Genomic DNA, 26,968 nt, shown 5'->3' on the forward strand with positions numbered 1-26,968 from the left:
AAAAAAAAAAAAAACACAATACAAAAATGTAGTTTTACTTACATGAGGCTTCTTCCAGCCCTAAGTCATTTGGATCCCTCGCCACATCTCCAGTCTTCTCTCATCTCCACTGGCAGCCTCTGAAGATCGGCGACCCCCAGTAGGTCAAAGTCTTCTGCGCCCGTGTTACCGGGAGCGCACTACCCCTCAGTATGCTCCCGATGCCGCGGGCTCATTCGCTCAAAAATGCGGTGAGGGACCCATATAACTTCTAGAGGCTGGAAGAAGCGCCAGGAAAGTGAAACGCACATTTTTTGGGGGTCACCTCGTGAGTCTTTTAAAAGGCTCTCCCAGCAAACATTTCAAAGTGCAGAAATACTCTCCTAAACCACAACTGTGAAACTATGAGGCAATCAAGGGTGGCCATTTTGCCACTAGGTTATTTTTAGCTGTAATTATGTTCCATGGTAGCCTGTAGGGCTGGCTTGAGTTCATTACATGTTAGACCTGAGCATTCAGATTTTCTATACAAATATGAACAAATGAGCTTATAGCTTATGCGCAAACTGCCTATTCCATGTGCGATTTTAAAAAATGAAGCTATAGCACAGAGCTCTTCAATATCACTTTCAATACATGGTTCAAATACCCATATTTCAGTGCAGTAGTGCATGTCCTACATTGGACTGATCACTCTCTGGTGTCAGTCTTTCCTCTGTGGCCTCATGCATCCTGGCCATTAAAGAGACTCCGTAACAAAAATTGCATCCTGTTTTTTATCATCCTACAAGTTCCAAAAGCTATTCTAAGGTGTTCTGGCTTACTGCAGCACTTTCTACTATCACAGTCTCTGTAATAAATCAATGTATCTTTCCCTTGTCAGACTTGTCGGCCTGTATCTGGAAGGCTGCCAAGTTCTTCAGTGTTGTGGTTCTGCTATGCACTCCCCCCTCAGGGGGGAAAGAAACACACAAATGATCCTTCGAGATTCAAAAGGAATGCTGTATACAGCCTGCTTGTGTATGGATGTATTTTCTATGTGTGGACATACTGTACATCAACCTACTTCCTGTTTTGGTGGCCATTTTGTTTGTTTATAAACAAACTTTTTAAAACTGTTTTTAACCACTTTTAATGCGGCGGGGAGCGGCGAAATTGTGACAGAGGGTAAATGGAGATGTCCCCTAACGCACTGGTATGTTTACTTTTGTGCGATTTTAACAATACAGATTCTCTTTAAGTCATTCCAAAATAATCAAATCCTGAGCACTGCCTGATTCACATCAATGTTAGCAAAGATGTAACAGCTAATGATTAGACAGAACTGCCCATTCATTTTGCGGTGCATACACTGGTGGAGAAAATACTTCCCAACCAGCATATCCACATGAAATTTAGATGAACCAAAAACAGGCGCATTTGCTCATCCCCAGCGATCGCTTCATATAAATAGGTCATGCAGAAAATTTGATGGCAAACTCTTGACCAAGTTTCAGGTTTTAAAAGGAAATGATCTAATCTCATTCCAAGCCTCCGCTAGTCTAAAGTGGAGATGCACAGGCATGGATTAAATAGATGCAAACTTAATTTTCCTCAGTTCATGCGAGGACTGATCTCATTTCTAGCATTTGGCACCTGATAGGCCTGAACCCTTTTGTGTATCTGAACAAGTGTAACTAGTGTCTTACAGTTATAAAACCGAACAGAACGTTAATCATGGATTTATGAAACGGTCATCTGGTTTAAGGGATAGTTCCCTATTTATACAAGCTGATAAGTTCCTCAGGTTCTTTTTACTGTAAAGTGTACCAGAGAAGAGTTTAACTAAAAGTTTTATACATACCTGGGACTTCCTCCAGCACCATGCGCACCGATCGCTCCCACGCCGCAGTCTTCTTCAGTACGGGCTCCTGTAACTTCAGCCAGTCACAGCCAGTCTCTATGTACCTCTCCGGCAGCTGCTGTAGAGGTACGTAGAGAGTGCACTTGTCTTGCGCAGACTGCCCGCAACTGGCTGAAGTTAGGAGATCCGGTACCTTGCTTTTAGAAAACAGTGTCATCCGTTGTTCGGAACGCAGTTGGTGTTAAATAGTCCTTAAAGGTTTCCAGTTGTCCATGAACACTTATCTCTTCAGAGAGTTTCATCCTAGTAATCCATTAGGTTGGTCACCTTGACTTTCTTGGATAGCTTGCATTCATCTCTTAACTTTTGGGACATATCTTCACAATCTATTTTGTTTATTTGTGAACTCCAAGTTTTTTTTTTGTATTTATATACTTTTTTTTTATAGCTTTTATAGTATGGTTTTTCTTGCATAAAGACATGAGCATTTCAACTCTGATTTGCAAAGCTAGCATGTAGTGGTGGTCATCCACAACAACATGGACACACTAGAAGCCGGAACCCTGTGCCCAGTGAAAGCATGAGGAACCTAGTCTTATACTAGGAGAGAGGTCAGGTTCTTATGTAGGTTAGCTTACACTGAACACTGATCAGCTACTACTTTAAAACCACTGGCAATGAAGTGAAAATATTGTTAATCTCATTGCAATGGCACCTGTTAACGAGTGCTATCCATTAGGCTGCAAGTGAACAATCTGCCCTGGATACAACATCTCAACTTCAAGTGCTAACGGTCAAATATAAAGATCTGAGTGGAATTCAAAAAAGGCCAAACTGTGATGGCTAGAGGGCTGGGCCAGATTATCCCGAAAATGTAAAGTCTTGTGAGGTATTTCAGAATGCAGAGGCTGGTACCTACCAAAAGTGGTCCAAAGAAGAAACGTGAACTGATGACAAGCTCATGGGCAAGCAAAGTTTACTGATGCCAATGGATAGTAAAGGCTGTCTCTGTCTGTCTTGTTCGAACCATGGCTTTGTTCTATAGTGCATATGCGGGCCTTACCCACCCTTCCCCAGTTGGGGATGCGTTCATCCACAGCTGAAAGTGCAGCCAGAAGAAACCTGACTCGGAATGAGTTGAACTGTTATAGAGGGTCCCTGCACTGGATCAGTGGGTGGCAGGAGGTTCCCGGTAGCCTCCCATTACTGAGGCAAATATACAGGATCTTCTAAAAAAATTAGCATATTGTGATAAAGTTCATTATTTTCTGTAATGTACTGATAAACATACTTTCATATATTTTAGATTCATTACACCACAACTGAAGTGGTTCAAGCCTTTTATTGTTTTAATATTGATAATTTTGGCATACAGCTCATGAAAACTCAAAATTCCTATCTCAAAAAATTAGCATATTTCATCCGACCAATAAAATAAAAAAAAAGTGTTTTTAAAACAAAAAAAAGTCAACCTTCAAATAATTATGTTCAGTTATGCACTCAATACTTGGTCGGGAATCCTTTTGCAGAAATGACTGCTTCAATGCGGCGTGGCATGGAGGCAATCAGCCTGTGGCACTGCTCAGGTGTTATGGAGGCCCAGGATGCTTCGATAGCGGCCTTAAGCTCATTCAGAGTGTTGGGTCTTGCGTCTCAACTTTCTCTTCACAATATCCCACAGATTCCCTATGGGGTTCAGGTTAGGAGAGTTGGCAGGCCAATTGAGCACAGTAATACCATGGTCAGTAAACCATTTACCAGTGGTTTTGGCACTGTGAGCAGGTGCCAGGTTGTGCTGAAAAATGAAATCTTCATCTCCATAAAGCTTTTCAGCAGATGGAAGCGTGAACCCACTTTTCAACCAGAAACAGCGGCAGAGGCGCCTGACCTGGGCTACAGAGAAGCAGCACTGGACTGTTGATCAGTGGTCCAAAGTACTTTTTTTTTTTTACATGAAAGCAACTTTTACATGTCATTTGGAAATCAAGGTGCCAGAGTTTGGAGGAAGACTGGGGAGAGGGAAATGCCAAAATGCCTGAAGTCCAGTGTCAAGTACCCACAGTCAGTGATGGTCTGGGGAGCCATGTCAGCTGCTGGTGTTGGTCCACTGTGTTTTATCAATGGCAGGGTCAATGTAGCTAGCTATCAGGAGATTTTGGAGCACTTCATGCTTCCATCCGCTGAAAAGCTTTATGGAGATGAAGATTTCATTTTTCAGCACAACCTGGCACCTGCTCACAGTGCCAAAACCACTGGTAAATGGTTTACTGACCATGGTATTACTGTGCTCAATTGGCCTGCCAACTCTCCTAACCTGAACCCCATAGAGAATCGGTGGGATATTGTGAAGAGAATGTTGAGAGACGCAAGACCCAACACTCTGGATGAGTTTAAGGCCGCTATCGAAGCATCCTGGGCCTCCATAACACCTGAGCAGTGCCACAGGCTGATTGCCTCCATGCCACGCCGCATTGAAGCAGTCATTTCTGCAAAAGGATTCCCGACCAAGTATTGAGTGCATAACTGAACATAATTATTTGAAGGTTGAATTTTTTTTGCTTTAAAAACACTTTTCTTTTATTGGTCAGATGAAATATGCTAATTTTTTGAGATAGGAATTCTGCGTTTTCATGAGCTGTATGCCAAAATCTTCAATATTAAAACAATAAAAGGCTTGAACTACTTCAGTTGTAGTGTAATGAATCTAAAATATATGAAAGTCTAATGTTTATCAGCACATTACAGAAAATAATGAACTTTATCACAATATGCTAATTTTTTGAGAAGATCCTGTAGACTACTTTAGATGTTCTTCACAGTTTTAACATTTTGAAGAAATTATAAATTGGAACTACACTATTATTTTTGCAAGAAAAGTAGATAACATTTCACTGCACATCTGCTGCATTCACTCAGTTAAGTGTGGCGAAAGCTTAGTTCAAGTTTGTTCAATTGTACCACTTTCAAAACACCGAATGCAATGTGTAAAGTTATCAGCTCGCTTTGCAGCATTAGATTAAGAGATCCAAGCTTTAAGCATTCTTTTTGAACTTTAGAGATAGCCAATCTCATACTAGCCAAACCTATTCTGCACACATCCACAAGCAAACCTGGGGGAACTGCCATGCTAAGCAATGCTCACTGCTTTTAGTGTCAAAAAGTGTTTTAACCTCTTTCAGATCTGTACAGCTATCATTGACCCTGTTTGGTACAATCAAATGTAATATGAGGATTGTCCAGTCCGATTGTGGGTAGGGAGGGTGAATAGACACCCTAAAAAGGAAAAAGGAGAGAGGCGCTCAACTCTAGGCTACAAACGCCCTTTGGCACCTTAAATCGGCCTGATTGGAAGTGGGCACAGACCGACGAAACACGTTGCCAATGCATAGTAAAATTAATTATAAGAATTAGTTTTCATTGAGGTAAGCCAGCTGATCTGCTTTTCTCATTATGTTATCAACTCAAGTTTTATCATACCCCTGGATGCCTCTTCTCCTTCCTTTGAGTCTGTGATGATGCTTTTCCATAGAGTGGAAGTGCGTTGACCCAAAAAGGGCAGGCACCTCCTTAGCAATGTCTGAAAGGTCAAAGAGAGGTTTACACACTAAAGAAGAAGGTTATGAGGTTATTAATCCCTATTGTGATTGCATTGCGGATCAAATAATTGTGAATAAATATCCTTGTTATCTTCTCATTGAGTGTGCAGACCCTTCTTTGAACTTTAAGTTTATTAGTATTCTTTATACCTCCTTTCCAGACAGAAGGAATGCACATTTTTCACTAGGGACAGACAAAGCAGTTTTGATGGTAGAGAAAATGGAACCTTTGTCAAGTTATTTTACTGCTGCAAATTACTGCCTTTCCAGGTGACCCCATGGCCTAGATATACACCATGGAAACAGAATGTGACAAATTAAAAAGAAGGTCCCACCCAACTTCTCTATTGGTTCTTTAATATCAAGTGGGGTATCACTGACAAGAAAACCCTAGGCTCTCAAATGACTACCATCACTTCATCTCAGAAGCCTTTTTCTTCTGGGACTGCACATCCACTGGAGGAAAACCACCAGTTAGGAAGGTCAATAAGATGCTCATCATTCCAGGTTGATACACATTTTATACTAATCTGATACAAATATGAAGCTTGGAAATGGAACAAGCGATATTTGATTGGGTAAATTCATATCAATTCAAAGGCATCGCTAGATTCAAAATTTATGGAACAAAATAGCAAACACCTTCAAACCACGCATGCTTTTCAAAGCACTTTAACCCAAGGATGCCCTTCATTTAGAGTACGTGCAAAGTGACAAATTGGATTAAAAGCTGCCCTACGGATAGTTGTTTCGTGCGTCTAAGAGCACATCTTTAAGGTAAACTTACCCATGGTCCCATTAGTACTTGGCCTAGAAGGTGAACCTCCCCATGGATCGGAAAAGGTTGCAGGAGCCCAAGGGTCTGTCTGCTTAGCTGCTATAGATGGACTTGATGACCAAGGATCTTTGGTCTGAGGTGCACCAGTTGCTGCGGTACCTTTCAAAACAATAAATGTACAGTTACTAAAATAAACAAGTGTCACTCTCAGATCTACATATTAAGGACAGCTATCTGGAGGGAGCGCACTGCACATGTGTAAAACTGGCCGAAGTTACGGGACCCGGTACAGAATAGGGAGAATACGGAGGGCGGCGGCGTGGGAGCAATTCGCGCGGATGGGGCTGGACGAAGCCCCATGCATGTATAAATCTGTAATGTTTGTTCATCTCTGGTTTCCTTTAATATGCCAAACACTGTACCCTTCTTTGTAAAAAGTCATACTGGCCTGTTCATACCATTATTTATATTCTATTAATACTCAAACACAAGGGTTAAAAATAAATCTAAATCAAATTGATATAAAGTTGACAGATGTTCATCTAAATAAAAAAAAAAAGAAAAAGTACGGCAGCAATATAACTGCATGTTTGCGTATAACTTTACATTATACAGGTCATGAGAAGGAATGCAAACCGTGAATCTAATTCAGATAGCTTCAAAGCTATTTCCTGGCCTGTCATGTACACAATTCACTTACGAGATGCCCAAACAAACAAAAAAAAAAAAAAAAACAGGAAAAATACAAAGAGAAAAACAAGAAACATACCCCCTGGATTCCATGGATCAGACACAGACTTGGCATCAACTGAAGAAACAGCTGGTGTCCCTGTCCATGGGTCACCAGCAGCAGTGCTAGGTGGGGCTCCAGCCCCCCATGGATCTGTGCTTGCACCTGTAGCCACTGGGGGCCCTCCCCATGGATCAGCCACCACTGGTACTGTGGCAGGGTTAACTGCCCCAGCCCAGGGATCTGTGGAAGGAGCGGACGTAGATCCCCATGGATCTGTTGCGGCAGCTGCAGCAGGGGGAGAGCTGAACACATCGGCCAAATCCATTAACGAGGACTGCTGCGTGAAGAAAACATACAGAGATAAGAAAAACGAGAGAATTAGCACAAAGCCTATAGGAAGCGAGATTTCATAAATAAGTCAGGAGAAGACAAATGTGTGGTCAGCAAGGTGATATTTGAAGCTTTTTTTTTACATATAAATGTTACCCCAAATGCAATGTACACCTAGCTTGACACTAACACACCGACTCTGAACCTGCAAAATTCCAGTGTAGGCTTATCAATGCAATACTGTCACTGGTAGAGTCTGGTCTCTGAAAGTTACCACTGCTTTCACTACAGCTGCTAAAACATAACTGGCTGAGGTCATAAAATAGTCAGTTACCTGCTGATGTTGCAGGCATACGGTCTGTTCATGCCCATTTCCACTAGCCGCAGTGTGGTGCGATCATCGCATGGATTACAAAAACCCAAAACATTGAATCTAACAAATATGAAAAAAAATAAAGCTCTATTGATTGCTTAATTTGTTGCTTGAACATTAGTTAACCGCTTCCAGACCTGCGCAGTTGAAATTTACGTCCTGCTTATGGCTGCGCGGCTCTGACAGGATGTAGTTTTCAACAAACGACGCCGCTTGGTCCCGCTGCAACCCACTCGCCCTGCCGTCAGAGCTGTGTGAGCAAGTCAGGAGCAGATTTCCAGTATCCAATTCCTTGCTTCTGGCAGGGAAAGCAGCATAAGCGACCAGCACACGACAGGGCAGCAGTAGCGTCTGGTGGGGGTCGGCGGCCTAGCCAGAACTCTGACCCCAGCCAGCCAGGTTTTGCCGGGACACAAACGGGATCCACTTTCTTGCTCTCTCTCCCCTCCCCCCCCCCTTTCACCAAGGTCCAACTACACGGGCGTCTGACTCAAATTATCGCTGCAGAGCATTTTGAGTGCCATAGTCTGCAGTGGAATGCCCTCCTGGCCCTTTTCCTTAGCGTATCTTCTATGCATCTATGGTTGTATTTCTACTGTAACTACTGTATGTTTATGAACCACTGTTACTGAACTGTATGCTATGCACTACACTGCTACTGTGTACCATTGTTACTGTACCATCACCGACCCTGTAGTGCCAAAATCAATTCCGCCGTACTTGGAAAAATACAATTTTCTTATTTCATTGGATCCTGACCCTGTCCATCAATGTAAACCAATTGGCTTACATTGATGGACAGGGTCAGGAGCCAATGAAAGCAGCTTCTGGCCGGTACACAAAGCTCTGCCATCCTAGAGACTGCTGAGAGAAGGACCTGCGGCGTTGTGAAAGCGGCGTGACCGGAAGGAGCGGCGGATCAGTGCAGCGAATCATCTGTAAACTTGTTTACGGCACCAGCAGTCTCTGGTCCTTAAGGGGCCAGAGACTGCTGGTATGGAAGTAGTTGAGCAAGGCAGTTCATTTTGAGAAAAAGCAGGCAGGAAAATGAGAGGAATGAGATCTGGGCTGCAGGCAGAAGTGGTGCATGATTGACAAGTTTTACTCCTCTGTAATAGAGGTGGCGCAGGCAGGATTAAATCAGTTTGGCGCTTCTTCAAGCAAGCACAAAAGGATGGAGGCCCTGTGCAGAGCAACCCTAACCACTTCAACAAGATTAGAAAGAGATTACATATATACTCACTGTGGAATATAATTTAGAAGACCACTGTACTCAGTCAATACTGAAATTGATTAGCTGATCATCATATCACCATACACCCCCAGGTACCACACATGGCTAGGAGGTCTCTGGTAGGTGGTCTCCAAGAGTAGGCAAGTGTGTGTGTGTGTGTGTGTGTGTGTGTGTGTGTGTGTGTGTGTGTGTGTGTGTGTGTGTGTGTGTGTGTGTGTGTGTGTGTGTGTGTGTGTGTGTGTGTGTGTGTGTGTGTGTATTTGCAATTCCATAATGCCTGAAAATTGGAGTCTTTGATTTTAGTTCACAAACTGCAACTGTTGTTGTTAACTGCAAATTAAGTCGAAGTCAGGACAGAAAACAAGAAACCTACACACAAAAGGTGTGTTCAGAATTATGTAATGTAGGGACAAGCATCAGCGCAGGAGACATGAAGAGGAATGTGGGTGGGAGTGGTGTGCAATCAAAAGCCACAAAGCTCTGTACTCTGCACCTTATCGAGCTGTACAAAGCTAGCGGAGAGGACATTGCAATCAATATGCAAACACATTTCCACTGAACATGGACTCAATGCTACTGGAGCAAGGTGGTACCATAGGCAAATGATTCATACCAGGAAGATATCAATTGTTTACCGGATCCACCACAGATCTCAGAGTATTGCTAGCTTTATTTTATGGAGACTCTCCACAAATTGACCAGAAGGTTTCCATTTATTCATGGTATAACAGCATCCATCATACCGAGTAATCAGCCAAATGACAAGGCCCTTATTCAATTCACTTTTTCTAAGTTTTCATCTTCTGTCAAAATAACTTCAGCACTCTGCAAGTAAAAATGACCAAAAAGTAAAGTAGTGCGCGCTTGTGTGAGCTAGAAAAAAACCAAAACAAATGTTTCCTTGTGTGAGCTTCCGAATTTTCCTGCTCCCCCTACAATGCAAGGTTCTATTACAGTGAACATGCATGTGAACGTAAATCAGTCTCCCTTCTCCAGGGAAAGACTAAAAGTACTGCTCACGCCAGCACAGACCCAACACTGCTTTTGCCTCAGCTTAAAATTTCAGGTTCAAGAGCATGAATGTTGGCTTACTGACTATACCAATAGGTAAAGTAGGGACCATTTCTACAGAGGAAACCTCAACACTGGTGAAATGGTCCAGCACAGAATGTTGCATGCAATCCATTTTGGAAGCAAATATCCTACATTTTTGCATCAAAGTACAATTCTGCAACCCAGTTGCTTTTATTGCTGCTTGAGTTCCTGACAGGCGCGAGTGTGGTTTGAGTGCAGGGGGGTTAAGGATTGTATGCATATGGTGAAAACACTTTTTAAGCATACCATTATTTGTCATCTTCATGGTGCAGGGGTAAGCGCAATGCACCACTAGTACGCAAATGGACAGATGCAAGATTGGTTTATCTTGCTGGGATACACCCATTTTTATTCTTGTTGCAGTTCTCAGAGTTAAAATATTCCAGAAATGGCAACTGTATATTTGCATGTAATGTGTGTGGGTTTCTTCTGCCATATTACACATAATCGCATTACTAGTGCTGAATGAAAACAACTGAACTACCGGTAAGCTTTAGCATTCTGTGTACTGCAGTTCATAGAATTGCATAACAGCTCATGTTACTTAGCAACAGAGAACAGAATATGTACTTTTATTCTCAGTAAGTGATATCTTTGCAAAATTTACACAAAACTGCCAATTTCTTCAGCTATATTAATAGGATTATAGATAAAAAATTGTTTTTGCTTTTTCATTCTTTCAGTAAATTAACAGATACAAAAAGAAAATCTCATTAAAAAATGTCCAAAACATCCCTTGACTAACTATGATAAATATTTTACTTTACTGTAACTATGCAATATATCTGAATATAATATCTAGGTATTTCATATTAATTGACCTAGCTCAGCCTCCCATTTTTATTTTATTTTTTTTATATTAAAACAACCTGGCTGGCTCTTGTAGTCCCAATTCCTGTTGAGACAGACAGCAGTCTCATTTTACAGAAGAGAAGGCATTGCAGACGCCTGCCTCCTTGACATCACCCACATAAGATATTAAAGGAGCTGGAAGAAGGCAGCACACTGTCTGCACAGATCAGCTAACCCAGGCTACCTCCACTGGAAAGAGATGAAAACCCCCTCGATCACCCCAAACTCACGGGGGTAGAGGGCAGGCAAAATCCACGACTTTCTTGGTTGTGGATTTTGCTGCGTCCTCTATGCGTGTCAATCAGCGCGTATCTCCGCCTCTCCCCCGCCCCTCTCAGTGAAGGAAGACTGAGAGGGGCGGGGGAGAGGCGGCGATCTGGGCCGATTGACGCGCATAGAGGCAGAGCTGCGCTGCCTCTATGCGGAAGTTCCCTCCGTGTACCCCCGTGAGTTTGGGGTGATCGAGGGGGTTTTCAGCTGCGGTTCTGCAGCGTTTTAGGTCGGACTATAATGTTAATGAGGTTTTTTAAACTAAAAACCTCATTATAGGGAGACTTCAAAGTCTCTTTAATCTACAGAAATATTAATGGAAAACGGGGGAATGATCACCTCTTCCTGTTTAGATGGAGCTTCCTTCTTGCTTTCTTCAATGGCCATTTGGAGTCTGAGGTCATCTCCTCTCTTGATCCTCTCCTCCTAATCACAAAATAGAGAGATCATAAACAATCTACTAAAGCAGAAGCTTAATATCCTGGAGTCACAATCACAGTTATTTGTGACAAAAGGGACAAAGGACAACATCAAGATGTTGACAACAATAATTTGCTGCAGAAATCTTGACATTGACATTTTTGTGGGACAAGTAATTGTTCTGCTGTGGGGCCATAGTACCAGTCTCCATGCATGCTAACTTTTTAGTAAAGTACGGTAACCCAAAACTGAAAAAATCCTACACATGGTCACCAGCAAGTTCATCCTCACCCAACTGCTACAGCTATATATGAACATCAGGTATCTTTTGTCCATTCTGATAAAATTACTGTAAAATGTCTTTAGGGTTTGCCTGATTCTTTGGATAGCCCAAGTCTAGTTAACCAGGCTGGAATATAATTGAAAACTGTCATTACTCTAATTTAGTTGGATTTCAGTGTATAGCAATATTTGAGGAATGTTTAACAGAATGTCAAGATTTCTGCTTTGCATTAATTAGGAGTGATTTCAGGCGATTTACAAATGGTCATAAAAGCCAGCCAAGGGGAGAAGTCTGTCAGATTTCGGAGGATGTACCAAAACACCAAATTTACCTGCAAAAGCAAAATGACAATATAGAAAGACTAGTAATCCATCACACCCAAAATTTCTATGTACAGCGGTCAGACACAGAATTCTTGTTGTCATGGGTTACTTCACCTTGCATACCTATTAGCGTTCTCTTATTAAACAAAGCTGCCATTAGCTTCGCAGCATTTTAATGCAGTGAAAAAAAAACACTGCTGTGTGCTTGGATGGTTGGAATGGCTGAGCAATGGTAATGATTAACAATGAGGCATGTCACACAGCAGGAGAATTGTGGAAATAACAGTCACATGAACACTCTGCCTAGTGGCCAAGCATAATAAGTCTCCAATGTTTAAAGTAAAAGTTGGAAGAGCAATATCAAACCTTCACTAAAATGAATGAGATTCCTTGTGTCTGAAAGGAACACTTCCCGGATACTTGCTGTAAAGAACTGAGAAATTCTGACCGATTCAAGGTAAGGGGACCAAAAACTTAAAGCTTGGTACACACATTGGATCAGTGTCGCCTGAGAAGGTCATTCTTGATCGTTTTGAGGTGACAGTTTTGGAATGATTGCTGGACAGACAGGCTGCTCAACTCCTATGAGCAGCCTGTTCTGTTCTATACAGAGGAAAAAACGAGCACAAGGCGTCATGGTATGGCTTCAGGTGGTGGTGGTTCGTGATCCAAGAACTTTAAGGGTCATCTGTACACACTCCAGATTATTGGCTAAGACCATCAAGAGTGATCATTTGACCAAGGAAAATCGAAGAGTGTATGGCACCAGTGTTCCCCAACCCTGTCCTCAAGGTCCACCAACAGTGCATATTTTGTGGATATGCACAGAGGTAGTAAATCAGCTCTGCTGAGACACTAATTACCTCACCTGTGACTGTGTGTGGTTTCCTGCAAAACAAGTACTGTTCGTGGGCCTTGAGGACAGGGTTGGGGAACTCTGATGTATGCAACACTTTAGCATAGAAGCATGAACTTTTTCACCTATGAAAAGAGCCTGTGAAATCATCAGATACCTTTGATTCCAAGGCCGACACTTGAAGTAGGAATAAACAGGCTGATATTTGCAAGAAATGCAACCCTTTCCCACTGCAAATGCCAACACACAGATTTGTCATTTTTTCTTTTTTTTTGTGGGTTTGATGAAAGTTTTCTTGTTTTTGCATTGGTTTTGCGATTGGTTTCCCAAATGAAAATTGAAAATAAAAATTGTATAGGCGATGTTTGCTTATGCAACTCATTTTACCCTACCCTAGTTACATCCACTCTGAAAATAATATCAAAGCCCATGCAGTGGAAAAAGACCCTTTAAAGGACCACCATCAAGAAAAATTGACAAATTTAAAATACATGCATATAAAATTAACATAGAAGAAAGTACATTTTGCTCTTCTGTCATGACCACTCGAAGCAGGTTTTTAGGATTTGTATTTGTATTTATTTCTATTCTCATGGTAGTCTAATTTCAAAAGCACTAAGGCCCCTTTTACACGGGCAGCTGACAATCGGTGAAGTCACCGCCTGTCAGCTGCTCTCCTGCACCGGCTAGACACCGGTACCAGCACTGTACATGAGTTCCCCCCCCCATGGAGTAAAGATATGAGCACTGCCGCAGCCCCACTCAAACTAGACATATCTCATTCCTCCACTGCTTAGTAACGCCACCACGTCAATGCTGGATACGCATGGTGTTACAACCGCTGCAATTCAGCTGCATTTAAATTGCACCTAAATTGCACTGGGGGGCAGCAGACAGGTGGCTGAACATGCAGTTCAGCCGCCCGTGTGAAAGGGGCCTTACTGAACGGCGGCAACCCAACATCTTTGTGTAGATCCTTTCCAGAGAGTGCTTGTACAAATAAAGGAAATACTGAGAATCCCATATGAGGAGATGGATTAGTCCAAAAAGTCAGCTTAACAGGCACTTTTAATCTCCTACAGTCTTTCTATTGAACAGAGAGACTGTTCAACGTATTTAGCAACTGTTCTATTTGTAGAACAAAGAAGGGCTTGAGCACGGCATCACATGCCCCATATATAAGCTAAAGTTTACTTTGGGACAAAAGGTAGAGCAAGTTCCAACATGGGCAGATTACCCATCGTTCAGTGTGTGTGATCTGCCCATCACTACTTTGTCGAACCAGGCAACCAGGGGTATATTTATTAATTCCATCCCACTCAAGAGGGCAGAATGAGTTGTGTGAAAGAGCGTTGAGCAGCACCATTTCTACAGTAATCACGGGTGTCTAGTCACCCAAAGCAATCACCAAAGACCATCTCAAGCAACATTTATCCTCTGTGTGTAGCTTGTATCTAGTACATCTGAGTAGCAGTCTGCTGTACAATGGGTGTTACAAACATCTAAGCAATGGCTTACATCAACAGCTCATGAATCGGGATAAGCTCAGCAGAGCTCTGCCATTTGGTTTCTGAATGCCGAGTAAAACTCCCAGGTGAAGGCAGAATGGCAGTTATCTTACCCTCGTCACCGCCTAAAAGCCAATGCGCTCCACATAGCATTCCATGGCACTCCAATACTTCCTCCTATCTGGTTTCAAGGAGGAAGCACTAGAGAGACTGAACACGATGTAGTGGGGCGTGGAGCGCATCAGCTATAGGCAGAGACATGGATAAGTTAACTGCCCCCTGCTAGAATTTGGAATCCGAACACCATAGCTCCACAGACCTCATGCCCAACTGGCGAATATCAACACCAGCCTTGTGTACACAATGACTACAGCACACCGCAAATGCTGTACATTCATATTTCCCAAGGTGCATCAAGAACACACAAGAACCTTTCCAAACATAATAATGCAAACTGGGAAACACAAATGATTAAGTTTGAGGCCTCAATACCCGAAATCACAATTCTATAACAATAAAGTAAATAAAAATAGCAATAAATATTTAGTAGGGATTTAGAAATTAGTTAACTTATCTCAGTTCTATGTGAATCAATCATGACATAAAAAGAGTGAATTTTAGCAAAAGCCACGTCAACAGATCTTATATATGAAAGAGACCTGCAAACAAAGGTGTTCTCTGCTGTGGGCAGTCACCATTTTATACTTACCTGTAGTGCTAGTTAAAATTAAGAAACCCAAGATTTAAAAAGGCACACATGCAACATAACCAATTATTATTGAAATAAATCATGCTTTGCATCACCTTTACACTGCAAAATATAACACCAAGACCTGCATAGTAACGCATCTGGTATGTTTCTAATCACATACTGATACCAACTCAGAGTATCATCCATTGTAGCCATGTGCTCATGGCAACTGAAAGCATCTTAGAAAAAGGAGCAATTAAATAAGAACATACAATACACAGTAAATTATAGCAAGAAACAGTAAGTGTTAAGTGACACATAGAACAATACAAAAGACACAATAAGATTCTTGACTGTTGGAGTGAGCATTACATCAACAGGAAGTTTCTGAATGACTAATGCAGAGATTACAAAAAAATCAAATCAGAGGTCAAATTATCATGCAACACACAGATCTAACATGAAGCAAAGCAATTTTGGGGGTTGGAGAGTAGCAAACAAACCAAAAGTGCATCTCTAAAGGCCGGCATACACTACACAATATTTAACAGATCTGACTGTTTATTCCATATAAACATCAAATCTATTTAAACTATAACATTTATTGACTGGACATGATCAATATCTTGAACGTATTGTCCACCTGATGTAACAAATTGTATAGTGTATGCTTTGCATAACTAGTGTTTATGAATTGTACGTACTTACTCATTAAATTAGTCATAAAGGTAAATTACCTCTTAGAAATCTCATCTGAAAGGATCTAGTCTATCACTCAGACCAAACACCACTTCTACAGCAAGAAGTTTTGAATCAGGATGATACTATTTATTGGCTGATGTCTCGATCCAATACTCTACTACTACTTCTACAGCAGTAACACTTCTACAGAAGCTAATCTCAGCATCACAACTTCCAACTGTGGCTAGATAGTGTTCTGGTTAAAGGCTCTGCCTCTGACACAGGAGACCTGGGTTCAAATCTCAGCTCTTTCAGTTGTTCAGTAAGCCAGTATTCAGTAGGGTACCTTGGGCAAGACTCCTTAACACTGCTACTGCCTGTCGAGCATGTCCTAGTGGCTGCAGCTCTGGTGCTTTGAGCCCGCCAGGTGCTTTGGAGTCTTGTCAAATGAACATATAGCTCACCAGTTAGAAAAGGTCTACTTTCTTAGCATTTAACATTTTCTGCCATCAATGGAAATGACCTCTGGCAACAGATCCTTCCTAACCCATGTTTCTCATGAGTACCCTTGTCTCCAGTATTAGATTCCACCCACTGCAAAAAAAAAAAAAAGTGCTTTGGCTGACTTGTAGAAGAGGACACCTATGCCTGCCTCTGGCCAATCATGAAAGAGTATGCAGAAAAGGCTGCTTGCTGTGGATCAACAGGACAGCAGCATGGCAGAGGTATCTCTTCAATTAAAATGTCCTCTCTGTCCTTTAAATTGACATTTTATTGGTCCCCAAGTGAATTCCCAATATGGTCTCTACTTTTAGGTAGGGCGCACAAACACAGACAACCCACCATGAAACCATCCCAAAGAATCACCTCCAATTCCTCCTCTCCCCAATCCCAACACACCATCACTACCATTGCTGAAACTACTCATTCTGCTAAATGTGACTTGCCAAAGTTTACCATATAGATTTAAGTACAGAGGCCACAAGGTGTCTACTCGGACCTTTGTTTTGCTCTGGGCTGCCTTCCTGTGTATCCAGAACAACTCACTAATTTTGGGTTGAACACACAAAAATGACCACTATTGATGCAATCTTTTTTGTCTAATCTTACCATTTCTATGTAATATGAGGGACTACTTAAAGTATCTGTTTGAAACATTCAGCTCATTTACCCTTCTACTACATAGATTTGTTATGTTGGACAAGAGAAGATTTTATCATTACTGGGCACCTTTACTTCTTTGGCTGAAGTCCAGACTCTCTCTACCAGACACAAATCAAGGATAGCAACTCCGTGCTCCTCAGAGCTGCTCAATGGTTTGTAGACAGCAGGAAGAGTGGGAACAGAGCTCCAAGGTAACGTACAAAGAAATCAGACTGCAAAGGAGACTTCATTGTTCATTGTTAATGTGAACCTGTCAGGAAACAAAAATGCTGGGGGTTGTCTGCAGCCACATGTACTACTGCTCAAATCAATTTCTCAGAGCCTGATGAGGGACTTCTAAAAGTTAGCTACACATCACATCTTCGCATCTCCCTTGCTTTCATCTCTGCATCAACCTCTAGTGGCACAGACGCTGTGGAACTGGAATGTTAAATTGTGAGGAGAAGGAGGTTGGACAAAATAAGCTCTGATTATCCAAGTCACCAAAGCTCAGAAACTAATATAAGCAACAACACAAGCACAACATGGTGGTGTTGAGTAACCTTGCAGGTTCACATGAAATTAACTTAACCTGTTAACATTGGAAAGGTATGAACCAACGTATAAATGGCTTTCTAGAGCAAAGCTATTTTAGTTAAACAAAAATTTCTGGTTCATCACTTGTGCAAAATTGGTAATTGTTTAATAAAAAAAAGGAACAGTTAAATGTGTAAAATAACGTTTATGGAAATTATAGAAAAAAAAACACGTGTCTGTTTTCCTGTAACATATATTAACTGCTAGTTGTATATGCAGTGAATGAAATAAAAAATTAAAAATCTGCAATTTCAATATTAGAGGATCAAGAATCTGAAACGCGATGTGCTATTGACAAACCATAAAAGCTAGGCCCACCTACAACTCCTGCTTCAGATACGGGTACACATGGATTCCTCCACCTGTTTTATCTCTGGGGGTGTCAATGAGTTGCTGGCTCTGCTCACCTGCTACACATACAACAACGCTCCCCCCGACCGCAATGAAAAAGAACAAGATATCCAAGAGGTAGCGGCTGGCAGGCAGAGTCAGGAACATAGTTGTAGAGATATGGCCGAGGTTCCATGAGGTAAAAACCTGATTGGGGATTGTCACTATAAACATAACACTTTAAACACCTTCTCCAACTCTCAATCCAAGCTAGTGGTCAGCGAAAGAAAAGAAACAGGGTTAGTAGAGGTTAATTAGCACCTCAGATTTCATCCTCTCCCTTATACAAACAGGTGGAAGAAAAAGCAGCAAGATGGAAGGAGTGCTGTCAGGGGTCTAATTGTTATGATTGCTAGTAGAATTATTTTGGTTTTGGTACAAAACTCATGAGCTCTACCTTGTCGTGTTCCTCTTTGCTCAAGCTAAGTGCAAGCTGAAGCTGCAATTCCTCTTCGGACACAGGAGGGGGCTGGGAAAGAAAAAAAAATAAAGCACACGACACACCGGCATGGTGGGAAAAGAACCACAAAACAATACATGGAAAGAAGGAATAAAGGCAAATGAAGACAGATAAAGATAAAACACCATAAACAGCCATATATACCACAGCTTCAGTTGTTTAACAGCGATCGGATACAAATAAAACTAAGCAAACAAAAAAAAAAAAAATTATGGAAACTACATGACAGACCATCATGGAGTGCTTTTATCAACTATTCAAAAAGTTGAGGGTTAAACTAATGCATACATCCCTTAATAGTGATTTCAGCTTCCCAGTGAGCAATTTTGTATTTATACCAACCAACCACCAGGACAGCAAGCAGACAGCGCAGCTCAGAGGTAATGTACAAGCTTCTACACCTGCTACTTGTAACAGTCTCTACATAATCTTAGGCTGAAGCTGGGAATACTGTGGCCATAAAACAAAACAAAACCATAAAGTGAATTATGAAAAGGTAAATCAAACTCTGAAAAAAATGGTACATGCTAGCAACAGGGATAGGGGTAAGGAGGAAAGTCCATGAAATTGGAGAAGGGGGTGTAGGTTCCTTTTTTCTGGTCCAAGCAGGAATTGTAACAGTGATCATAAATGTAACTTGGTTAAATTACTACAGATATTATTCGGCTAGGAGTTCTTTAGATCCTGAGGCCAATTGTTTCATCTGAACAAGTGGAACCACTTATTTTTGGAGTGACTGCATTGTTAGCATCTGCTGAAAATGAAGACCTGGAAATAAATTGAACGCAATATTCTGCAAAGGAATCACATTCTGGTACACAATGGTAAAGAGAAGGTATCATTTTTACAAAAGGTATTGATGCAGTACTAAGATTAGTGGTCGCGGACTCCAATCATTAAACAGTAATGTGGTCTTCCCCAATTGAACTTTGTACAACGTTTTCATTAAAACTGAATGTCAAAATTTCTTTTTTAATAGATTACAGTTTGATTTTTTTTTTATCAAATCAAATATCTAATCAAAGAAAGTTATCTAATTGTGAATGGCCATCTTAAAAGGGAACCTGAAATGAGAGGGATATGGAGGCTACTACACTCAGTTCCTTTTAAGCAATACCAGCTGCCGGGCTACCCTGCTAATTGTCTGCCTCTAATACCTTTAGCCATATACCCTGAACAAGCATGCAGCAGATTAGGAGTTTGACATTGTCAGATCTGACAAGATTAGCTGCATACTTGTTTCTGGTGTTATTCAGACAAATAGACCGGCAGGGCTGCCAGGCAACAGGTATTCTTTAACAGGAAATAAATTCAGCAGTCTCCATATACTTCTCACTTCAGGTTCCCTTTAAGCAAGTTTCATAGCAGGCTGTGGAACTTGATGCCACCTGGTTAAGGTAGAAGGATCAAACTTAACAAAAAGTCAAAATTTTGCTTTGAAAGCCTTCTTCCCAAAATGCCTTCAGTGTACTCCCCATCGATAAATACGGTTTTGCCACCTTTATAGCTTTCAGGGCAATGTTAGGACCATACTTTTCAAGCTGCTGTAGCTGTAAACAAACATCTTCCTACCACAGGCCTAATAATCATGAAGCAGGGAAAGCCTGCAAAGGGAAGCAATTTACCTGGATATTCTCTGATCCAGCCATACATATTCTCTTACTACTGCACATTGTCTGGGGTCATGTCTAGAATTATCTAACAGCACTTCTTGGCTAACAGCTGAAATTGTATCATTCATTTTTAACAATGTCTTGCTATTATTCGGAATTTACAGTATTATCTTTTGTGTTGCTGTATAAAGTAAGATACATACAGAGACCATAAACATAAGTGTGATCGTGACTAAAACATCCTTGTCTAACAAAAATTACAGCGATTACAAAAAACAGAGGTGTGAGTGGGACCTTGACCTTCCAAGCTCACAGTCTAAAGCAGAGAGGAAAGGGTAATACACAGTTTGCCTACTTATTGCATCTGCAGGCAGTGGGTCCCTGAATCAAATTTTACAAGAAGCAAGAGATTGGTTAGTAGAAAAAGGCAATAATCTGGAGCAGCTTGCCTGAACACAAGAGTTTTTAGAGAGTGTACATATAGGTTTTACGGATCGGAGTGTGAACAGTGTGTTTTGGGAAAATTGGTGGATGGGAAGGAGCATTAAAGTACGGACGTGTGAAAAGGCAATTTTAGTGAAGGACAGAAAAAGCTTTTGTGCATTGTGGAGGCTTCGGTCGCAGAAATATCTGGACATTTTTAGATGCAGGGAGGAGACAGACTGTAGAGAGCTAGGCAGATTAGGGCTGAAGTGGATCCTCTGAGAAATTCAAAGCCAGGATGAAGAGTGGCAGGTCTGTTTACCATCATTAAGGCCAGATAGGTAAGGCATGCACTAGCATTTTAGTAGTGTCATGGAAGCTATGGATGAGGAATGGATGGATATATTTTTGACAGGAAAATAACAGGTGGTAGTTACTGAATGAAAGAGAAAAAATGAATGTGAGAGCAGTATTACCCTCAAGCAAAAGGTATGACTATGGGACATAATAAGGGTGTTAGAGCCTTGAGTCATAAAGACATATGGTATGCAGAGGAGCTGAAAGTATAACTTGCACAATAACCATTACATATGAAACCTTGATCCCTAAGGTGACAGTTCCTAGGATGAGCACTATACTGACGTGAAAGAAAGTGAGCAGCTTGATGGAATGGCTTCCGGTGGGCAAAGGTAAGAAAGGAGAAATGTGTTTTGTTTTTTTTAGAGTTGCATATACAGTAGATACAATGTGCCGGATCTGTAAGTGACTTCATGGGACACCTACAGTTGTGCTAATAAGTTTACTACATAGCCTGACAGAATGTATAATTTCTTAACCATTTATCAGAGAATATGAAGCGTAACACAAACATTTCTTTCACTCATGGTTAGTGGTTGGCTGAAGCCATTTATTATCAAACAACTGTGTTTACCCCTTTTAAAATCATAATCACTACACAAGCTACCCAAATTACCCTTACCAAGAGTTTACATAGCCCAGTTCTAAATACCTTGCATTACACCCTATAAATGTCAATGACAGCTTGAAGCATTTTGAAGTAGTAGTGGATGAGGCTCTTTATCTTCACAGACAGTAAAGCTGCCTATCTGGCAAAAGCCTCTAGTTCCTATAAATTCTTGGGCCGTCTTGCATGAACTGCACGTTTGAGCTCTCCCCAGAGCAGCTCAATGATACGGAGGTCAGGAGACTGAGATGGCCACTAAAGAACCTTTACTTTATGTTGCTGTAGCTAATGACCGGTCGACTTGGCCTTGTGTTTTGAATCATTGCCATGTTGAAATGTCCAATTAGGGCCCATGCTCATCTTTCTGGCTAATGAGTGCAAATTTTCCTCCAGTGTTTTTTGATAACTTGCTGCATTCATATTGCCATCAATTCTGACAAAAGTTCCTGTGCCTTTGTGGCTTACACATCCCCAAAACAAACAATCCACCACCATGTTTCACTGTAGGAATGGCGTACCTTTCATCATAGGCCTTATTGACACCTCTCTAAATGTAGTATTTATGGTTGTGGCCAAAATGTTTTAGTCTCATCACTGCAAATAACTTTGAGCCAGAAGGTTTGGCACTCGTCTCTGTGCCGTTTGGCATATTGTAAGAGGGATAGTAATGGATTTCTTCTGGCAACTCAACTATGTGACCCATCTTTCTCCAAGTGCCTCCTTATTGTGCATCTTGAAACTGCAACACTACATTTTTTTCTTCCACAGAGTCCTTACATACCAAACATTTTTTGTGGCAGTTGTGGCTGAAATCTTGGTTGGTCTATCTAAACATGGCTTGCTTTCAACAGAACATATAATTTTGCACTTTTTAAATTAAGAGTTTGAACACTGTCGATTAATATTCTCAATTCCTTGGATATTTTCTTATATCCCGTTTTATAGAGTTCAACTACCTTTTCACATAGATCCTTTGACATTTCTTTTCCGTTTCCTATCACTTAGAATCCAAAACACATCAGAGCAGCACTGTACTAAAGATGCAAGCATCTGTCAGTAGTCCAGAAACTCATCTCACCTTTCAAACACACTCACTAATTTCAAGCAAGCAGATCACAGGTGAAGATGGTTACTTTTAACAGCCATAAAAACCCGTGTCAAGTTGTGTGCATATTACCAGGCCAAATCCCCAGAGTATGTAAACTTTTGATCAGGGACATCTAGGTAGTTTGTGTAGAGATTATAATTTAAAAGGAGTAACTAAGGTTGTTTGACAATAAATGGCTTCAGCCAACCACTAACCATGAGTGAAAAAGTATGTGTGTGATCTTTCATATTCTCTGAAAAACAGTTAAGTAATCATACATTCTGCCAGGGTACGCAATATGAGCAAACCTGTATAAATATACATACACACACATTCGATGCCTGGATAAGGTGACCCGAAACATCTAGCATGTGTACAAGGCTTAAGACCTACAAGATAGGTTAAAAAAAAAAAAGTATCGAAGCGTACGGTCCTTAACACTAAAAAATAAGCGTGTCTGGAGAAGAAGAACGTAGTGGTCAAATGTGGAGGACAGATCAAGAAAGAAGAGGAGCAAGGAATAACAGCTTTTTCATTTGCAGTTAGGACATTTTAGTAAGGGCTGTTTCTACAGAATAGCTGGTGCAAATACCAAACTGAAGAAGATCAAACAAAGTTAGAGAGGCATAGATATGTTATTGCAGTACTTCGGATGTGAAGGGGAGACGTGAAAAAGGATGGAAGATTTTTACTAGGTGATGGTATAATAACAAGGGAAATGCAATGGTCTTAAAAGTTATAAAGGAGGCAAAACTATTATCGCATTATTAATCATGGGGTACTCTAAAAACCAAATGTGAAGATACCATAGCTCTCAAAAAACCAATTTGCGACTTTTTATGCCGTCTACAGATGGGACAACATGGTTGGCTAATCCTTTTTCTTTCCAGATCAGAAATCACCACACACACCTTATCAGAGTAGCATAGCGAGGGCTACGAAACCGCAGGGGCTTAGGGCAGGATGAGTGCCATTGCCAATTAGCAGGCATAAGTTTGTAGCGCTTGCTACGCTACTCTGATAAAGCGTGTTAACTTTGATAAGGTGTGATACTTGAGTTATCACGGTTTAGTGAATCAAGCCCAATGTGCATAAAATTTGCAAGGAAGCCAGAATAAATTCCTGCTCTAATGCTCAACAGTAAATGGGTGCACTTGAGGAGCAGCAGGGCATCAGTATTCCTCCAAAGCAAATCATTCACATACAGAAGGACTTACCACTCATCCTTGAAAACCACTTTTACCTGCATAAAAAATGCTGGAAGGAGACATCCATTTGAAAATGTAGTAAACCCCTTTAAGGTTCCATCTTCTGTACAAAGCAGAATCTAGTAGCCACTCCCATTCTTCAATTAAAAAATGCATATTCTTACAGCATTTAGTGCCACAGAAGGGTGTATAATTAATGAATGCCTGGTCAAACTTCTAGAACACATTACAGTTAGCGAGCTATGTAGTAGCCATAGAACAGCATAGATCTATCATCAAAGTGCCTGAACCTGCTTGCATGGTGTTGGGAAATAAAGGCAGTTCTCATTTCATTTTCTGTGAACATCCCTTAAAGCAAACCTGTGTCAACGTTGTGCAACAGAACCACAGTAAGCAAAGATAGGCAATATAAATTAGGGAAAACTATGTCAAAACAGTAGTTACGGGATATAGGTATAATTGTCTCGAGCAAGGGTGGAGCTTAGACAAACCTCTTCCTGTCCTCCTCTCCCTACAGATCATTTAATCAAGGGATCAGACTCCGAGTTCTGTCGCAAATACTTTGACAATCATCACTTCACTTAATCTCCAACAGCAGGACCCTGTTTCCTGCTTTGTAGTCTTTCACTGACCAAAAGCATACCTTAGGAGTTGAAATGAACTGCGGACCTTTTGTCTTGTAGTGATGGTCATGTCTAGGAGAACTCTTGGAGAAGCATTTGATTTGTTTGATCAGCTGATAGATTTGCAAAGCTCTGATTTGCCGAGACCACATCCTGCTCCAGCACATGACTAGCAAATCAGAGATTTACATATCTATAGCCTGACCAAACTTACCACGCTTCTCCGTGAGTTCTCTTAGACATGACCATGACTACTGTCTTGCCTGAATTATTGCCATTAATATCAGATGATGTAAGTTCCGTTATAGTGAGGCCATATTGAATGTAATGATTGAAAGCTAGTAGATGGTGCCTGTATGCCAAGGCTGGCTAAAATAATAGAGGAACACTATATTGTAAATTCACCATATATACTCAAATATAAACCGGGTACCAGGTTTATACCTTAGAGACCCGACTGTAAACCAAGCCTGCCAGTGTGACTTCTCTCCCACTTTCCTTCAGTTCTGTTGCCAGTGTGGCTCTCCCATAATGCAGAATGAGTACATGGTGCAGGCTGCATGACAAATGGCATAGCTACCTGTCAGGCACTGAATCTCCTCAGTTTATCGCTTACCCATTCATGCCCAACCATACTATATTCTGAGTTGTCCAGTTCCACTGTCATCCACCTTCATTTTGGGTTCAGTTCCATCCTGCCGTCATTCAGCTTTATTGCAAATAACATTTGCACAATACGATGGCAGATAGCACAACCCAGTGTGAAAGTCAATGACGGCAGCCGCATGAGGAGCCAGAAGAGAGACACGGGCAGGCAGCAGTGAAGTGAGAAGACCTAGAGCATATATTTCAAATCTGGCCTGCAAAGGTATCAAATTTGGCACCCAAGTGGTTTACTCACTTTGCATTACATTTGTCCCACTCTAGACTACCAAGGAAGCTATACTGGAGGTTAAGTCCTAGATCACCAGGGAAACCATAAAGGGAGAGAGATGGGGAAAGTACGAGACACCAGGGAACAGTATAGGGGAGGAGGTATTAGAAACCAGGGACTGAATAGGGAAGTGAGGGGGAGCATTAGACACCAGGGAACTTGATAACAGAAGAAGGTAGCCACTAGACAGTGAGGTTGGCCAGCGACTTGGTCCCAATTGCATCCCACATTGTACGAGTTTGCTGTCATGCTTTTGATACTGGAATAAAGTAATTGAGCTTACATCTTCTAGTGTGGTGCCGGTCCTTGAAGATTGCTATTGTGGTGACCCCTTGGTACTGGGGTGGGACCTTGGCACACCGTGCCTACTTTGGTGCTCCTGGTTACACTGAATACTATTGTACTTGAGTTTGACACCTCTGACCTAGAGGGATTAGTAATTTATTTCCAGCAGCACACTCCGTATTCCGGGGAACCAGTGGTGGCGTGTCCTGCTGAGGAGAGCTCATACTAGCGGTGAGAGTGGTACACCACAGTATGGGTTGCACATTGACTAACTGGTATGACATGGAATTTTATATTAGAGTACATACAGTATCCTTTAACTCACTTTGCTTTTGAATTAAGCTACCTGCATCTCTGCAACTACCATCATTTTGCCACAGAGTTTTTCCTGAAGGTAAGCGCTCATTTCATTTTTCATCACTCAGTTTTTACTGCCCATGCTGGCAACAGGTTTGCCTTAAAGATGCCACAATGTAAAAATGTATCAAATTATTTCCACAGCAGTTTTTTTCAAGTGATGATTACATAAGCCAAATAAAGATCTTCACCAGCACTTACATATGTCAAATATAACATTACACACCCATGTCCAAAGAATGCAAGCATCCTACCCGAAGAAAGGCTTGTTTAACATCAACACAGGCAAGCTCATCAGAAACAAATGCAGAATATAACAGTTTTGGTATTATAATAATAAAAAAAGAGTGGTCCAGTGTATTTACCTTTGCTCTTACCTGCTCCGCTTCTTCCTTGCTCATGGCCAGAGCTAGCTGGAGCTGGAGTTCCTCCTCTCCGCTGCTCTGAGGCCAGGCCTGCTCTGCCTCTGCTGGGGGGTTCATTGTGGAGGATGCAGAGGATGCTGAACAATGCAATAAACAGAAAGCCATTAACTACATATTTTCATTCTACATACCATATCAAAAGTATGCGAAGCTGAAAAAGTCTATACACGCTGCCATAGATCCTCAGTGATTAACAGTTGCCTGCTCTCACCTTGACTGCTTGAAACCGTCCTCGTTTTGTCACATGAGCATAAAGTGATTGCTCTGTCTGCTGAAGTCACACCTCACAACTGAATGATAGCCAATCAAAGCTTGTAATTGACTTTGGTATGGGATGGGAGGGGCTATAGGACCATATCAATGCCAGTGTTTAGGATGGACTGGGAAAAGGAGGAATGTGTTCTATTTCAGTACCATCAATTAATCTGAGCTGTGCCCAAAATGTGTCAGGACCTTGCCCCTTAAAGAGAAGGTTCAAGCAAAATAAAAAAAAAAAATGAGTTTCACTTACCTGGGGCTTCTACCAGCCCCATGCAGCCATCCTGTGCCCTCGTAGTCACTCACTGCTGCTCCAGTCCCCCGCTAGCAGCTTGCCGACCTCGGGAGGTCGGCGG

General features: G+C 41.5%; 1 protein-coding gene across 11 annotated transcripts in view; it reads right to left on the reverse strand.

Moving 5' to 3' along the window:
* The window catches only part of EPN1 (epsin 1), a 128,789-nt gene that overhangs the window by 19,449 nt on the left and 82,372 nt on the right, over positions 1 to 26,968 (reverse strand). For 3 of the 11 annotated variants that reach the window (XM_068241030.1, XM_068241038.1, XM_068241031.1), the window contains exons 5-9: positions 26,295 to 26,431; positions 18,373 to 18,444; positions 11,423 to 11,509; positions 6,966 to 7,266; positions 6,206 to 6,355 (exon numbers count right to left, since the gene is read on the reverse strand). In XM_068241030.1, the coding sequence (XP_068097131.1) occupies positions 6,206 to 6,355; positions 6,966 to 7,266; positions 11,423 to 11,509; positions 18,373 to 18,444; positions 26,295 to 26,431 (747 nt within the window). The remainder of the gene's footprint in view (positions 1 to 6,205; positions 6,356 to 6,965; positions 7,267 to 11,422; positions 11,510 to 18,372; positions 18,445 to 26,294; positions 26,432 to 26,968) is intronic. The other 8 variants (XM_068241036.1, XM_068241040.1, XM_068241034.1 and 5 more) reach the window with 7 other exon arrangements.

Source organism: Hyperolius riggenbachi, chromosome 6 (assembly GCF_040937935.1).
Source record: "Hyperolius riggenbachi isolate aHypRig1 chromosome 6, aHypRig1.pri, whole genome shotgun sequence".
NCBI lineage: Eukaryota > Metazoa > Chordata > Amphibia > Anura > Hyperoliidae > Hyperolius > Hyperolius riggenbachi.